Source organism: Helianthus annuus, chromosome 12 (assembly GCF_002127325.2).
Source record: "Helianthus annuus cultivar XRQ/B chromosome 12, HanXRQr2.0-SUNRISE, whole genome shotgun sequence".
NCBI classification, from domain to species: Eukaryota; Viridiplantae; Streptophyta; class Magnoliopsida; order Asterales; family Asteraceae; genus Helianthus; species Helianthus annuus.
This window is the reverse complement of record NC_035444.2, coordinates 37768554-37786305: the sequence shown is the minus strand read 5'-3', so window position 1 is coordinate 37786305 and position 17752 is coordinate 37768554. Positions and strand designations below refer to the sequence as shown.

The following is a 17752-nucleotide window of genomic DNA, read 5'->3' as shown; positions in this document are numbered from 1 at the left end:
ATTTTGCGAGTTAACACGACACAACATGCGTGTGTGGTTAAACATTTTTACGTCGTCTATTTTTTTTACGTTTGAAAGGTTCATCGTAACGCTCGGGATCCTAAATCGACTTAGTTATTTTTTATTTATTTTACGTTTCGGTTTAATTTCTTCGCATTAACACAAAGACAAATTTTTATTTCATTTAAATACTATAAATAATTTTGCGAGTTAACACGACGCAACGTGTGTGTGTGGTTAAACATTTTTACATTGTGTTTTTTTTTCCGTTTGACATGTTCATCGTAACGCTCGGGTCCAAGATCGACTTAGTTATTTCTTTATATGTTTTACGTCTCGATTTAATTTCTTAGCATTAACATGCTGCAACTTAAGTGTTGGTGGTCTTTACCCAAAAAACTTAAGTGTTGGTGGTCGCTGGTAATAGTGTGCCATTGGTGGTCGCTGGTAATAGTGTGCCATTGGTGTTCGCCCCCGCCGCAACGCAGGGGGTGCCTAATACTAGTTTATATATACTCTAATTTGCAACATTTTTATGCAATAGAACTTGTACTATGTGTTTCATTTGTTGTACCACTTTAGAAGGGCTTCATGCTTTTTAGGAATGGCAATGGGCCACTTGTACCATGCGTTTCATTTGTTGTACCACTTTAGAATGGCTTCATGCTTTTTAGGAATGACAATGAGCGGTGCTTGGGCCGGGTATTGGTAATCCCAAGTCCGTACCCGGTTGTAATTCTTTGTCCCATACCCGGCCCGTTACCCGTCGGGTATTTGTCGGGTAATTACCCGTCGGTTATCGGGCATACCCACGGGCATCGGGTATAGCCGTTAATTTCTTAAAAATACCCGTTGGGACAAATGTGCAATTTTTACTTTGACGTTTATATAATTTACTATTTTAATGACTATAACAAGATTATGACAGAAGATTTTTTTTTTGGTAAAGGGTATAACAGAATATTATGGTATTGTCCCTGACCTCAAACATTATGCTTGTGTAGTTGATTTACTTTTGCGTGCATGGGAAGAAGCTTACATGTTTATTAGAGAAATGCCTATAAAATCATATTGATCAATATGAATGGATAAATGCCGGGTATTATACACTTGTGTGTAATTTTTATGCTGATAATGGTAAATGGGATGAAGTTGCAAAGTTGAAAATGACAATGAGAGAAAAAGGGGTTATAGTTGATCTTGGGTGTGGTTGTGTGGAAGTGAAGGGGAGCATTCATGCATTTCTTACAGTTGATAAGAACCATCCTTAAGGAAAGAAATAAATTCAATTTTGAATGGCTTTTATGAAAAGATGGAAGAAATTACGTAATATGATCATTCAAAAGTAGATGCTTTGTGTGGCCGTAGTCAAAGACTGGCCGTTGGATTTGGGCTTTTAAATACGGCTCTAGGTGTGCCTATATGAGTAACAAAAAATCTTTAGATATGGTTGGTGGTGGTTTTATTTTTTACGGTTGTGGTGTTGACGAATGCGATGTTTTGGTGGCTATTGTTGTGATGATTTTGGTGGTTGTGGTCTACCATCGAAAAAACATTTAACATAGTTACATATATCTAAAATCTGTGAAGTTGCATGGGAGCCAACAACCACATACACATGTTTAGAAACAAAACGTATACAAACCTTGATTCTCGAACGTATGGGTATGGTCAAGGGTAAATGGACAATGATGGTTTATGGTGCAATAATCTGTACTCAAAGCGGATTTACTATCTTAATGATTGTGCTTAGTAAATATACTTTATAGATCACCCTAATCTAACTTGCCGGAAAAAAGGATCTGTTAATATATTTAACACCGCTACATTGACTCGGTTTCGCAACACATCTTCAAGCCCCCACCGCATCGCGGCGGGATGCGCTTCTAATTAATATCATATAACATTATACATCCATCATATAACACTATATAACACCTATAACACCATATAACACTATATAAAAATATATAACACTATACAGTTCTGAACGAGATAACACAAATTCGTAGATTAATTCTTAATTAGTATTCCTATAATTAAGGGTGGCGGGTTATGGAAGGTTATGAATTAATTAAATCAATAAGAAAATTACTTATTTACCCTTTTGAATTAATTTAGGTTTAGAACACTTGTAATGACCACAATATTTCTCACCCTTCTCACATTTTTAGATTAATGTACAGGATCCTGTACCTATTTTTATATATTAGAAATGGCATTTTATAATCATCATATTGATATATTTACATAGATTTGCATTTTCACATGCTTATAAATAAGAGATTTGATATTTTGTGAACATTTAAAAGATGTAAAACATAATTAATATGAAAACTAGATGGATCAAAATAATATCAAAACTTAATAAATATGAACCACATATGTAAAAATGTAGAAATTATGTGAGTTATTGTGTTTTATAATGTTTCATCATTTTATTTACTATAACATGTAAATATAAAAAATTGTTACACGACATGGTGCCGCGATCACATGCATTTAATCAGTATTAATGGTGAAAAGCACGTTAGATACACAACTATATAATATAAATATTTTTGTTTTTACATGTTGAACCTGAGAGCTTTAAGTTTTTAAGAAAATTTTGAAGATACAATTTATATATGATATATATATATGAACAACATATCTGAAAATGTGGATAGAAACGGATTGTCATCGCTTTTATGATGTTTCTTCATAAAAAGACGATTTGTTGATAATACGAAAGTGAAAAGGTGATACACACAACATGGTTCGCGTCTCATATGCATCCGAGTCATCATTAACAAGGAAAAGTATGTTTGATATACCAGTAAAAGTAGATACACCATGACGATAAATGGTATTGATTACCATTACACTATTGAGATTCATTTCACATTTCCACCATGTTGATTGATTAATTTCTCCTTTCTTTTAGTCACAAAATCTGCATGACTTCCCCCTCTCTTTTCCTCTAGACTTTTTCTCCTCTTGACAAATGTACCACAAACAACAAAAGACTCTCTCTACCCCCCACTATTTTTAAACCATTTGATCACCTAAGCAAATGCATAATCCACTCTCCCCTTTTGACCCTTTTCACTTTTTCTCTTTTTGAACCTATATATACATACACATCTCCTGTATCTACACCCCCCCTCTCTCTCTCTCTCATCACACAAAAGATCCTTCACATACCAATGCAAAACTGACCCTTAACTCCCCATTTAAGATGGAACTAAACCACTGCCATTTCAAAGCTTTTTAGAGAGAGAAAGTCATGCTTGTTCTGATGTTACAAATAAAGAGCATGACCCTTCTACCTTCATAGCTTTTCTAACCTACCCTGTTCTTCCATTCTTCATAAATTCAATTATGGCTGTTCAAGCACAGTTGTACTCTGATCATCATCATCATCATAATAATAACATGGGTTGCTCTAATTTGAATCAAGATTGGGTCTTGATGTCTGGATCCTCTGTTTTTGGATATGGGGATGAAAACAGAGTACTCTGTTCTTCTTATGAACATCAACAACAAGATCAAGGGTTGATTGACTCTCAAAAGGTTATGAATTGTCATAATCTTGTTTCATCATCAAATTCAAGAAGAAATGGGATGATGATTGGGTTTCAAAATCTGTCTTCTGAGCTTGAGAGACAGAGGTTAGAGATGAACTATTTTCTTCATTTGCAGGTAAGTTTTGTTTTTTTCTTTTTAATTCTTTCTGGGTGTCTTTTTAGGAATTTTTATTAGGGGTGCAAAACGGGTCATGTTCACACGTTGGCGGATAAAACCTGACACAGGCTTTAAAATTTTACACGAACCCAAAAATCGTGTCACACACGTGAACCCAGTGTGTTCGTATGTTGACACGAATACGACCCGTTTAAACCGGAAAAAAAACAAGGAAATAAGTATATTTATTTCTTGCATGTTAATGCTTTAAAGTTAAAAGAATTACATATTATTTTCATGTTTTTTAAGCAATTATATTTAAACTATCCGAATTTTAATTTTACAACTTATAAATATTGGCATAAAAAACTCAAAAATATTAAGTTATTACATAAATTACATTTTAAAAACAAAAAACAAATAAATGGGTAAAATTGGTTAGGGGAAGGTTCAAATGAAAACCACTAGTTATTGTGAAAACTCGAAAACTAATTAAAAAAAGCGAAAAAAAACATACAAAAAATTTTTTTTTTAATTTTTTTTTTTTTGCAATCAAAATTTCACAGGTTTTTTAATATAAAAAAAAATTCAAAAAAAAAAAATTTTGTGTAGTGCACATGTGTAATACTGCACATATGTATGTGTACTACACATGTGTATTATTACACATGTGCACTACACAAAATTTTTTTTTTTTTTTTTTGAAAAAAAGTTTTTTTTTATATATAAAAACTAGCGATTTTTATAAAAAAAAAATTGAAAAATAAAAAAAATTGTGTGTTTTTTAGGCTTTTTTTAGTTAGTTTTCGAGTTTTCACAATAAAAGTGGTTTTCATTTGAACCATCCCCAAATTGGTTAATCCGTAAACATATCAGGTTAACAAGAACATGACCTGTTTAGCTAAACGTGTCCAAAACAAAAAATAAACAAATGGGTAAAATTGGTTAATCCGTAAACCTATCAGGTTGACAAGAACATGACCAGTTTAGCCAAACGTGCCCACGCGTTCAACCAGAAACTGACCCGACCCGTTTAAACATTGTTGAAGCAGAATGAGAAATTGAAAGCTGTATTAAACGAAGAAACAAGAAAAAGAGAAGCAATGTTGATGCAGAGTTACGAATCGAAGATGAAGGCAATAATGAACGAAAAAGACCAACTTTTAAACAGCGCAACAATCCGAACAAAAAAACTTGAAACATGTCTACAAATGGCAGAACAAGAAGCCAAGATTTGGGAGAAAAAAGCGATTGAAAGTGAAGCATTGGTGACAGACCTCAACACGAAACTTACACAAGCAAAAGCAACAAGACATGAAGATGCAGAATCAGTCTGTAATGGGGATGATGAAGAACAAAGACAGGAGAAGATGGTATGCAAGATGTGTCACGTGAGAAGCACGTGTGTGTTATTGTTGCCATGCAGGCATCTCTGTTGTTGCAGACATTGTGAAGGTCTGCTGATATTTTGTCCTGTTTGTGAAACTGTAAAAAATGGGAGTTTAGAGGTTTTCTTTGGACTAAATTAACGTGGGTAGAATGGTCAGAAAGAAATGTTAAAAATATGTGTTTTCTTGGCAGTACTATTAGTAGAAAAGATCCAAAATGGTTATGGGTATGAGGGGAAATGTGATCAAAATAATAATAATAAAAATTGGCGTTTTCTGAAGAATTTTTATTGTTCATACTTCATACACACCCCACCTCTCTTTTCTTTAAGTCCATTATGTTTGATGTATTAGATTTTATTTTTAAGTATTATTTTCCGAAGGTAAATTGAATTTAAATAATCTCAGTTTTTTCAATTTGAATGATAATAATCCTAACTCAGTTATTGGCCGATAATAATCCGAATGGGTCAACTTTTGGCCGATCATAGTCTGCGTTAAATATAGTTTAACGGAGTTAAGTTTTTTTCGAATTACAAACTGATGTTTTAAGGTTTTTTATTAGAACGAGGATACGAGTTGATTAATGTAAAATTTACCTCGGATTATTATCGGCCAATAACGGAGTTGAGATTATTATCGGACAAATTGAGAAAACTGAGATTATTTAAATCCAATTTATCTTTTCCGAAAGAATTTAATTTAAGTGATAATGTGTAATCTTCTATAGTTTTATGTAAGTTGGTGATAAAGATTAGTTTGTAAAACATGACATGAATCAAACATGTAAGAGAAATGATGTTGAAAGTACGTAATTTATTACATATTTGACCCTTGATTTGGACCTCACCATACACGGGTTGAATGATTTTTCATCTTTTTTCGTTAAAATATATGTTTTCATATAATTTCTTTTTATAATTCTTTATGTGGATTAATCATTTCTGTTTTTTTTTTTCTTGGGTAATAGTTTATGGAAACTTTGAAGATGAATGATAAAAGTACGGAATAGGAGAAGTAGGATGAAGCTCTAACATATACGAATTATGTATGAGAAATTGTAGATATTAGTGAGTTCATGCCATGTATTACCATTGATTCCTCGTACAAAATATGTTTTATAGTGATACATAATGATATAAAAGTGTTTTATAGTGATACATAATGGAAAGTTGTTATACGAGTATATGATAGCGTAGCATATTTAAAATAAAGTTTGATACACAAATAAAAATAGATGAACAAATATCATAATCAAACATCTCATTACTTGAAAGTGATTTTTTAGAGGAAATTACCAAGATGTTGTTTGACCAACATGATTTACCGAAATGTCACGCTCATACGTCCTTGAAATGGCGCCTCAAGCATGGAATGTGTTGTTGTGTCCAAGAGTCAGCCAAGCTACATAAACCAACCAAAAACGAGCCACAAGGAGGAGTAAGCCTGACGCATCAACCACATTTTTGGCTTTGATGCGTGAGCCGTCAACTCAATCAATGATTCTTGACACGTGTCAGCACCACCTTAATAGACGCAATAACTGATACATCGACGCATCTCATGCTTGATGTGCCATTCAAAGAACGCATGAATGTGACATTTTGATAAATCATGTTGGTCAAAAACATTTTGGTAATTTCTCTTTTTTTTTAACCTAGCGTACTTACTTTGACTAATTTCTATATATTTAATTGAATTTTAGAAATGATCTTTTTGGTTGTGATTTGTGTATGGGAATTTAGCCCTGCCCTACAACCCTGCAGTCTATCACTTGTACTCTCCTGCAACAAAAAAGTTGTACTTTTCCTTACACTCCTCTCAAAACGTACCACCACTTCTTCCCAAGTCCAATTATATCTACTTTTCCAAATCTGTTTCATGAACAATAATTACAAGCGACTCCACATACATGCTGTGAATCAAGCCTTTAAGGCTTGACGGTGTGGGGGTTGGCTTGAGCTCGTCGAGACCCGGCGCCGCCTGCTATACCATTTCCCCCCCCCCCCCTCGACGTCGTCCTAAACGTCTTGGGCAAGACGGTGGAGACGGGCGAATAAAGACAAAAAAAATGGACGTTGGGGACGTGATGACCGTTGGAAAAAAAAAATAGTTTAATTTCCTTTTTCAAACTCAACGGGTAAATTTCAAAAAACCCGAAAATTCATCAAACTTTTTTATAAATACAAACCAAACATCCCATTTTTTACCCACTTCAACCTCATCTCTCTCTCAAATTTTTATAAACTCTTCTACTTTTTTTTATAAACATTCTTCTACTTTTTACCATGGATCCATACAACTCGAACAACCCGAACAACCCAAACCCGAACGTTTTTGCGGTGCCCGGCTACTATCCTTCAATGGAACCGAGTTGGACATCCTCTCAATTTGCTTTCAACGCTTTTGCGGGTTTTCAACAATCTCCGAACGTTTTCTCGCAAATGCAACAAATGCAATCGTTACAAAACATGATGATGCAAAACCCGTTCAACATGCAATTTCATTCTCAACAACAACAACCCGTTGAATCTTCTCAACAACCACAACCCGTTGAAGACGACATTGAAATCGTTTCGGAGACGCAACCACAATCATCTAAACGTAAAAAAAGAAAGCAAGTGACGGTTGACCAAAATCAACCTTCGAAAGCGAAGGCAAAAACGTGGACGAGGATCGAGGAGGAGGCCTTAGCGAAGGCGTGGATTAGCACATCCAAACACTCCGTTATCGGTATGTAAAATTAAATATATCTTACACTAAAAATATAGAAATTTTAATTTTTTTTAAAATATAGTTTTGTTATATTTTAAAAATATAGGTAACAACCAAACCGGCGATAGGTTTTGGAAAGCGACATTATCAAAGTTTCTTGCGATCATGGAACAAGGACATTATCGCGATGTCGACTCGATCTCTTCGAAGTGGCGAAAGATGCATCTGATCGTGAACCGGTTTGCGTCGATATATAATAATTTATATACAAGTAATCGCCGTAGTGGGATGAGTGATGAAGATGTTTTCAAAGCGGCGATGGATAAATACTAAACGACGCATAAATCCATTTTCACACGTACGGGCTTGGGAAGTTTTACGAACGTCCGACAAGTGGGCGCTGGTTCCAAATGAGGTTGAGATGGCTAAACGACAAAAAACCTCGGAGACCGGTAGTTTTAGTGCCGGGGGCTCGGACGCACGATGTCAAATTAATATAAACGACGAGCCCGAATTTGGCGAAGAAGAGTACGCGGTACGAGAAGAGGAACGTCCCCCGGGCAGGGACAAATCAAAAAAGGAGGCGGCTACAAAAAAAAAAGCCGCAATGGGGGGCGGTTCGAAAATGGACGCGTTTATGGCCCAGTTCAAAGCGTACACGGAGGCCACGGCCCAAAAGGCAAAGGCGAAGGAACGTGCGGTGGATGAACGGGTTCGGTTGAACAAAGAAAAAAACGAACTAAAAGAATGAGAGATAATGACAACCGATATAGACAATTATCCCGAAGAAAAGTGAGCGGTTTTAAAAAAATACAAGAAAAAATCATGAAAAAGTGGGGTAGTTCTTAGGATTTTTATTTTTTTAGGTTGTGGTTTTTTTAACTTATATAATTTTTGGTTTTTAATATTATGTAGTGTTTGGTTTTTTTATATTAATTATTTTATTTAAATATCTTATTTATAAATGTTACAAAAGTAGATGAAATTAAAAAAATAAATAAACAAATAAAGTTGGTGCGGTAGACTCATCCTCCATTTCTATGGTTTCATCCTTGGAGGGGCATCCTCCAACGACTATGATGTGGTGCTTACGTGGCGGATCATACTCAAAGGATGGCCTCTACCATACCGCCTAGCCTAAGCACACCCGCAATGAAGGACTGCTGACGCTAATATAGCACCCGAAGACGAAGCCACAAACGCTATACCGTGCCCCTCCTTTTTTGCTCAAAGGGACAAGCCATGATCATGAGGACAGACAATCGAATGAGTGTTGGTTTGTGGGCCTCTTTCATTTTTTTTCCTTTCTTTATAAGAAAGTACTTAATAAACTTAGTATGCATCTATAAATATATAAACTTTTTTAAGGTTGATTTTAGTTATGTTTAGTTCTATTTACTGAAATTTAAGAATTTATTCATAAACACGTATGTATTTATAAGTTTGTGTATATAAACCTATAACAATATGAAAAACCAAATAATTTGTAATAAATAGTCTTGTTACAAAAAAAAGTAAATGTGAAAGCTAATGATAATGCGTAAAAATAGGGATGAGTGAAGGATTGATATATTGCTTGGAAAAATCCTATGTGAAGGACGAAGATGTTTTTACTCACATATCCTTGAGTGGAGGATTGTCACTACATTTTTTTTTTATCAAAAACATCCATAACACCCTTAGGACCATGCGTAGTGGTAAGAGTGAATAATGCCCTCACCCTTAGGCGTTTTTCGCCATGTGACAGTACAGTCAGCAAGGGACATTATTTGGCGTTTTTCTAAAATTGGTGTAGTGGGGATGTGGGTATTATGTTAAAAGGGTACAGAGAATTAAATAAAAATAAAAAACCCAACAAAAAAAGCTATTGGCCAAGAAAAAGGAAGATTAAATGTGATTGGTCCTTCAAATTTGGACATAGCGTTATTAAAAAAACGTCTAGGGGAATTTTTGATCAATAACGCCCAATAATGCCCAGGGGGTGGGGAGGGGGCGTGTTTGGGCGTGATTGAGGGCAAATTTTGAAAAAATCACGCCCACTACGCATGGTCTAAGGACAATACCCAAGAAGCGCTTAAGCAATGCCCTCTAAACATCTATATTTACATTCTTGTCAGGATTTTGAACACAAACCTTACACTAAAAGACGAGAGTCTTTATCAATTGAGTTAGCCTCACATTAGCCAATAATGGTATAACATATTATTTGACTTGGTCATAATTCTAGTCATTAAGATGGTACCATTGACCACGTTATAAGTAATAAAATCTCTAGAAATTAAATTTAAAAAATACGTTAAAAGATATTTTGTGTAACATCACATTTTTCTTCATCAAAATTCATCTCTACCGGGCAAAATCACATTTTCTTCTACGGGAACATTTCATAGAATCCAGGCCATCTTTCAATAATAAACGAACGATAGTTTTAGAGGGTGGAGATACAATAGGAAGTTTATTTGGCTAGAAAGTGATCTTGACCATCCATTAAGTTAATCAAGGGCTAAGATTAAATCAGGGAAATTGAAAGAAAGAAAAGAGGCGCGTGAGTTTGTTCAAGGGCATTCTAGTCAATCCAAGTCAATAGTTTCTCTCTCCTCCAATTCCCCCCATTTTTTAAACGTTAATAACTCTTTCATACGACATTATTTTTTTATAAAAATTGCACCAAAAAAACGAGCGTTTTTTTATCTTTAAAACGAGTATACTATTGCTATATTTAAAAAAAAATTAAAACCCAGTTGCGTAAAACGCAATAGAAAAACCACCAGTTACGTAAAACGCAATGAAAAAAAAAACCTAAAAAATGACATTTTTCTAAAACGCAATGCACCAAAAACACAAAGAAATGACTTATTTGTAAAACGCAATGGCCAGAAAACACAAAGAAATGTCTTATTTGTAAAACGCAATGGCCAGAAAACACATAAAAATGTGTTTTACCTAAAACGCAATGCACCAAAAACACATAAAAAGATGTTTTACCTAAAACGCAATGCAACAAAACACAAAGAAATGTCTTATTTGTAAAACGCAATGGCCAGAAAACACTTAAAATGTCTGTTTTCTAAAACGCAGTGGACTGAAAACACATAAAAAGGTGTTTTACCTAAAACGCAATGCACCAAAAACACAAAGAAATGTCTTATTTGTAAAACGCAATGGCTAGAAAACACTTAAAAATGACTCATTCTAAAACGCAATTGACTGAAAACACCTAAAAAGTGTGTTTTACCTAAAACGCAATGACTAAAAACACTTAAAAATGTGTTTTTTTCTAAAACGCAATAGCCAGAAACCACATAAAACTCTCTTATTTCTAAAACGCAATTGACACATAAAACTGTCTGTCACTGTGAACTCTCTTATTTTTAGTACAGCAATTTAATCGAAAAAATTTTCTGCCCCTTGGAACCCGCCAGGGGCTGCCGCCCCTGGGACGCCGTTACCAGGGGCTGCCGCCCCCGGACCCCCGCCAAGATCGTAAAACGCAATGACTAAATCAAAAACCCAGATCATGAAAATGAAATTAAAGATTTTTTTACATGGATCGAAGCCGATTTCTTCATCAATTGACGAAATTTGAATGATAGAAACACTTATCAACGCTCGAATCGAACGAATCGAGTGATTATCTCCAAAATCACCGGAAAAACGAGATTTTTTTATGAAATTAAACTGGGTTTTCTTCAAAAAAACAGTTGAAGAACACGTTGATCGGGTTTTGAATCATTGATTGGTGATGAAAATCACACTATAATGTAGTGATTATTGAGATAGAAAGTGAAGAAATGGTTGAAGATGGTGGGTTTTGAAAGTGGTGGGTTTTGAAGTTACTGGGTTTTAAAAAAAGGAAGAAGAAGGAGTTGGACTGACTAAAATACCCTTTTTCTTTATTTTAAATGTTGCCACATGTCCTAATCCTATTACTTCCTACACTTCCTAGCCAAAATAAACTTCCTATTTGATCTTTTCCCTAGTTTTAGAATGCAAACTTTGGTGACCCCTCATTAGTTTTGTCGTTGGATAAGGAGTTAAAAAAGCCATAAGCTCTCGTATATCGATATCACAAAAGTGATAGGTTCCTCTTAAATCCAAAGATACAAGCGCAATTTCAGTAATTTATCAAAGATAAGTTTCTTTGTTACTATAGTTATATTTTTAGCATGCAATATCTTATTCAATACCATTTGCCGGTTTGCTCTACTAAGAGCATCTCCAAGCTTTCGACTATCGGTTGTTGAACCTTCTCATCCTCATTCTGCCAACACGTATGTGGGCTGAAGCCCGAAGGTCTCTTCTACACGTCCCAGAGTCATCAAGGCTAATCTCACCCTTTCATTCTCGATAAGTTTTTTCGTGTTACCATGGCCAAGGAACCTAACTTCAATTTTAAACAGGAAAAGTCTTAATATTTTTTTTTTTTTGTATATGCATATAAATAGACCAATTTAATTACATCTAGTATTAGTTAAGAACAAATTCGGATGCTATATACGTTTATACGTTACATGATATTTCATTAATTACATATATTTATGGTAATTTTATGTATCATTATCGATTTCGAAATGTTAAAAGATTGTGTCAGCAAACACTTTTTCTTCTTTCTAAGTTACATTTTAAGAACGATGTTGTTGCATCAAGACTTTGTTATAAAAAGCAACATTACATTTCAGATTCAACTTAGCGGTATTTAAACACCTTTATTTGTCTAAGTTTGCATATTAGCTTACTAGTTTTATGCCCGCCCGCGTTGCCGGGCGTTAGGCCGAATATTTATCAACCAATTAAAAAACACTACCATAGTTTTGTTAGAAAAAAAAAAAAAGCTAAAACGATAGTAAGACTGCAATTTTGAGCTGGAGCAAAACGGAATTTATCAAAATCAATGAGTGAGTGCTAGGCAGCTGTCTGACACGAATAAAAATTATATCAAGTCAACCATTTAAAAAAAACACTTCCATACTTTTGCAAAAAAAAAAAAAAAAAAAAAAAAAAAAAAAAAACCTTAAACAGGAGGCATATTTGTCAAAAAGCTAAAATGATGACAATATTATAATTTTTAAACAGGGGAAATTGTAATTTTTAACAGGAGGCATATTCGTAATTTTAAAGTAGGGGTAAAATCGTATTTTATTCGAGCCAATAAAGGAGTTTCATGTAGCAGCCTCACACTATTCCCCCTTATTAGAATTGTAGTGTATATAAATATAAATATAAATAAAATATATATAGTAAATGTTATAAGAAAGTTTGACATATTTTTTAGGGTGAAATTTTATTAACATAATATTAATTCAAAACATACAATAATCATGTTGGGGCTGTGTTTGTTTCATTGTCAAATGTTGTTTGACTTGTGTGTGGTGACGGGTTTTGTTTTTGGTCTTGTTTCCTAGTCTTGGTATGCCAAGTCTAGTAGTGTGTGTCGACGTCATGGCACACCCTATTTTATTTGTTGGTTGATATATAAAATTCACCGGGGTAACCCTTTACTCAAAAAAAACATTCAATAATCATATGCAAAGTATAATATTATATATTAACTATATTAATATTAATATTGGACGAAATAAATTGGTATCATGCAATAATCATATATAGAAATAATATTATATTTATTCACTATATATGTGTGTAATATTGGACTAAATAATTTAGCATTAGGGTAAAAATTCAGTTTAGGAAATTTGTGTCTGATATCAAACTATATACATGTAATGCACTAATGTTTAGGTGGGTTTTTTTCCAAACTAGTGTTGGTGGAAAAACTATTTATCAAAATGGTGTTCCTTAAAAACTATTTACCAAAATAGTGTTTCTTGTTTATTTTTATTTGTCTTTTATTTCTTAATCAACATATTAAACTTTGATTTAATATTTCTATTGAATAAATCAAGTATTTATTTTTTATTCTTTATTATTAATATTTTTTCAATCAACCCAATAATTTTTTATTTTATTTGATTTTATTTTTTCTTTTTAATCGACACTAGCTCTTTAAATGAATCAAACGATCAATAAACCGTCCATGGCATGAAGTTCATTTATGTTCATGGACACATGTTTTGTTCGTTCAGTTACGTTCGTGAATGTTTGCTTATTTTTATTCATTTACATTTGTTTGTGTCCATTAATTTAAACAAACGAGTATGAAACGAACAAATATGAATAAATTGCCATTTAAATCAAATGAGTTTTCCATTTAGACGTTTATGTCTAATAATACATAAACGTGACATCTGTTAAACGTTACACCCGCTAATATTGAATTCCTTCGATACATAAGTATTTCTTATGCTTGTACGTCTTGTTAAAAAAAATGAATAAATTCACCATAGAAATATGACATATTTCATGTGATTATTGAAAAATATGAAAATTTTCTAATATTAAATTAGCATGTCTATATTTGAATGCAAAAGAAACGTGGAAAAAAAACGAGAAGGAATAATTAAACTTTTTGACTATAGGGTTAAATGGCAATTTATTCCTATTCGTTCATTTTGAAAAAAATATAAATTATTAAATAATAAAAAATAGATATATAGAAATAGAAAAAAAAGTCTAATATGTTGGTTAAAAAAAGGCAAATACAAACAAGAAAACACTATTTTGGTAAATAGTTTTTAAAGAACACCATTTTGGTAAATAGTTTTTCCCTTAACACTAGTTTAGGAAAAAACTCGTTTAGGTTAGGTTAATTCGTAGATTTTTAAAATTTAATTTATAATAATAATGATTTTTTTAAACTAAACCTTATCAAAGCATTATTTGAAATTATTTATTGGAATTAAGATAAGGATCTATACTATATAATAAAAGAAACCAAGTTTGGGACACATGTCATTTATTGAAACCATCTATTTTTTATTTTTCTTATCTTTATCTCCTACTTAATTATAGATGATTAATATTAATTAAAAGATAATTATAAAATTAAATTTAAACAATTCGTATAGGAGATAATATAATATTTTGAAATATTTATTAGATTTCAAAAAATATAATTATTAATATAATATACAGAGTTAAATGTCATTTTAATCCCTGTGGTTTGGGTCATTTTGTCAGTTTAGTTCAAAGGTTTTATAATACACATGGTTTATAAAGATATAATAAGACCATGCGTAGTGGTAAGGGTGAATAATGCCCCCACCCTTGGGCATTTTCCGCCAAGTTGCAGTACAGTCAGCAAGGGGCATTATTGGGCGTTTTTCTAAAATGGGTGTAGGGGGGATGTGGACATTATCTTAAAAGGATGTAGAGAATTAAATAAAAATAAAAAACCCAACAAAAAAAACTATTGGCCAAGAAAAAAGAAGATTAAATGTGATTGGTGCTTCAAATTTGGGCAAAACGTTATTTAAAAAACGCCTAGGGGGGAAAATTGATCAATAACGCCCAATAATGTCCAGGGGTGGGGAGGTGACGTGATTGGGCGTGTTTTGTGGCAAATTTTGAAAAAATAGCGCCTACTACGCATGGTCTAAGATATAACTTTTTATTGATTGGTATATAAAGTTACATGTGCTCAACCCATACAATACACGAGGTTCTTAAAAATGTAACTTTTTTCATTATTTAATATATAAAATTAAATTTACTCAACCCGTACAATACTTAGGGTTCTTAAAGATATAACTTTTTATTATCTAATTTATAAAATTACATTTATTCAACCCATGTAATAAATGAGATTTTTAAAAATATATTTTTTATTATTTAGTATATAAAATTATATTTATTCAATCAGTGTAACAAAACGAGGTTTTAAAAATATTTTTTTTATTATTTGATATATAAAATTACATTTATTCAACCCGTGTATTACACGGGGTTCTAAACTAGTTAATGATATATAATAAAGTATAATTGAAAATTTTAAGATTGAAGTAGGAAATGACACGTGCCATTAATAGGAGTCTTTTATTAGAATTTAGATTATAAGGATTTAAATATAAATTTTATTATTATTATTATTATTATTATTTATAGCTATTACTTACATATTTATTTTAAGTTAAACCAAAAATATGGATTTGTGGGGTATCAATGATGCATACACTCAAAGTAACGTTTACTTATGTTATTAAGTTAATTTTTGATTACAGGGGAAGGTTCAAATGAAAACCACTAGTTATTGTGAAAAATGGCACCATAAGATCACAAATTTTCTTATCTTTCATTCAAGTATATTCGAGCATATTTTTTATGACATAAAAAAAGATTTATGGTGTCGTCTTGTTTTCAATACTATTATTATAGTAGTGCACATGTGCAATATAACATGTACTACAATGTGCATTACATGCTTAAAATTAGCTTTTTGAGTCTAGTTTAGCTTTTAGGGTTAGTTTTTTTGGAGGTTTAGGATTAGGATTAGGTTTTTGGGTATGGGGGGAGGGGGGTTTAGGTTTTTGGGGTGGGGGGGGGTTAGGTTTTTTTCGGGTTTATGTTTAGGGTTTAGTTTTAGGTTTTCGGGAGGGTGGGGGTGGGGGGTTTAGGTTTTTGGGGTGGGGGGGGGGGGGTTAGGCTTTTGGTGGGAGGGTGAATTTAGGTTTTTTTTTGGGGGGGGGGGGGGTGGGTGGGGGGTTTAGGTTTTTGGGGGGTGTCGGTGGGGGGTGGGTTAAGTGGTTTAAACTTTCCGTATTAGTGCACATGTGCAGTACAACCAAATTTTTTTTTTTTTTTTTGAAAATTTTTTTCCATATATAAAAAGTAGCGATTTTCTAAAAAAAATTGTAAAAAAAAAAAAAAAATTTGTATGTTTTTTTGGTTTTTTTAGGTTTTTTTAGTTAGTTTTCGAGTTTTCACAATAAAAGTGGTTTTCATTTGAACCATCCCCTTTGATTATATATAAGCATGTAAGTAGTTGGTTAATTAAGTTCATAGGTGGTATTAACCAGATGTGTTCATTGATTAGATTACTATATGCTTTGTCAAATTATGATTCAACAATGGATTAAAACCATGTTTTTTATTAAACAAAATTTGTTATGTAACAATGTTTATATTATGAACTGGAGTACGGGTTCGGTTGGAGACCTTTTGGAAAAATATAAATCGGTAGGTTTAACTAGAGGTGCTAAGGAGGCTTTTGAATGTATTGTTAAGGTGTGGTGTTGGTGTATTTGGCGTGCGAGAAATAAGTTAAAGTTCGAGAATACGCAGAGTCGGGTGGAAGACATAATAAAGGATGTGAAGACTACGAGTTTTCTGTGGTATAGCAATAGATCTAAATCTAGAACAGTTTCATGGAATGATTGGTGTAACTTTGTATTATGTAGTGTTTGTGTGTTGGGCCGCCCCGTTTTGTGGGTTGGTTTTTGTTAATGAAGTTCATGTTCAGGGCCGGCCCAAGGATAAACCAAATGAGGCTTGGGCCTTGGGCCACCAAAACTATAGGGCCTCCACAATTTGATGAAACCACAGTCCATTTATAAAAGATTTAAGGTGTGGGTTATCAATAGATTAATGTTTGGTAGTGTAGTGGTTTTGTGTATGTATGGATGTTGGTGAGACCCGGGTTCAAATCCCTGGTTCAGCAACTTTTTCCTTGTTTTTAAATTTTAACACAATCTTTCAAATAATTACACTTGGGCCCTTCAAGTTTAACTTTCAATTACATACATTTTTTTGGGAAAAAAGGCCACAAGATTTTACTTCGCCTTAGGCCACCAAAATGGTTGAGCCGGCCCTGTTCATGTTTCAAAACAAAACAAACAAAAATGGCCGGTGTCACATGACACTATATAATTTTTTTATACGTTATATGGTATCTCATACTCGTTTTTTATTGTACACGCATCTATCCTTCAAGTGTCACTGATTCACTGCAATTTTTTTTGGAAAGGTGACACTGATAAAAGAAATTCGAGAATTTGCCGCTAGCTATTTTATGTTTTATACTAGCGATAAACAATTTATGCCTTTTAAATTTAATTAACAAAAACAATTAACAGCTTATGAATCTTGAA

At 33.0% G+C, this 17752-nt stretch overlaps 2 protein-coding genes across 2 annotated transcripts; both read left to right on the top strand.

The window, feature by feature from the left end:
* The first annotated feature begins 3135 nt into the window (after positions 1-3135).
* On the top strand, positions 3136-5338 carry LOC110894683 (E3 ubiquitin-protein ligase BOI). Its single transcript, XM_022141909.2, has 2 exons — positions 3136-3684; positions 4719-5338. Exons 1-2 carry the CDS (start codon positions 3364-3366, stop codon positions 5193-5195), a joined length of 798 nt encoding a protein of 265 aa, XP_021997601.1. The 5' UTR covers positions 3136-3363; the 3' UTR covers positions 5196-5338.
* A 2004-nt stretch (positions 5339-7342) lies between these two features.
* LOC110892743 (glutathione S-transferase T3-like) lies at positions 7343-8102 on the top strand. The gene is made up of 2 exons (XM_022139892.1): positions 7343-7787; positions 7876-8102. The coding sequence occupies exons 1-2, from the start codon at positions 7343-7345 to the stop codon at positions 8100-8102; spliced, it is 672 nt and encodes a 223-aa protein (XP_021995584.1).
* The last annotated feature ends 9650 nt before the right edge of the window (positions 8103-17752 follow it).

Coding starts and splice junctions, on each gene's coding strand:
- LOC110892743 (XM_022139892.1), top strand. CDS start 7,343: ATGGATCCATACAACTCGAACAACCCGAACAACCCAAACCCGAACGTT. Junction 7,788..7,875: donor ATCCAAACACTCCGTTATCG/GTATGTAAAATT, acceptor TTAAAAATATAG/GTAACAACCAAACCGGCGAT.
- LOC110894683 (XM_022141909.2), top strand. CDS start 3,364: ATGGCTGTTCAAGCACAGTTGTACTCTGATCATCATCATCATCATAAT. Junction 3,685..4,718: donor ACTATTTTCTTCATTTGCAG/GTAAGTTTTGTT, acceptor TTGTTGAAGCAG/AATGAGAAATTGAAAGCTGT.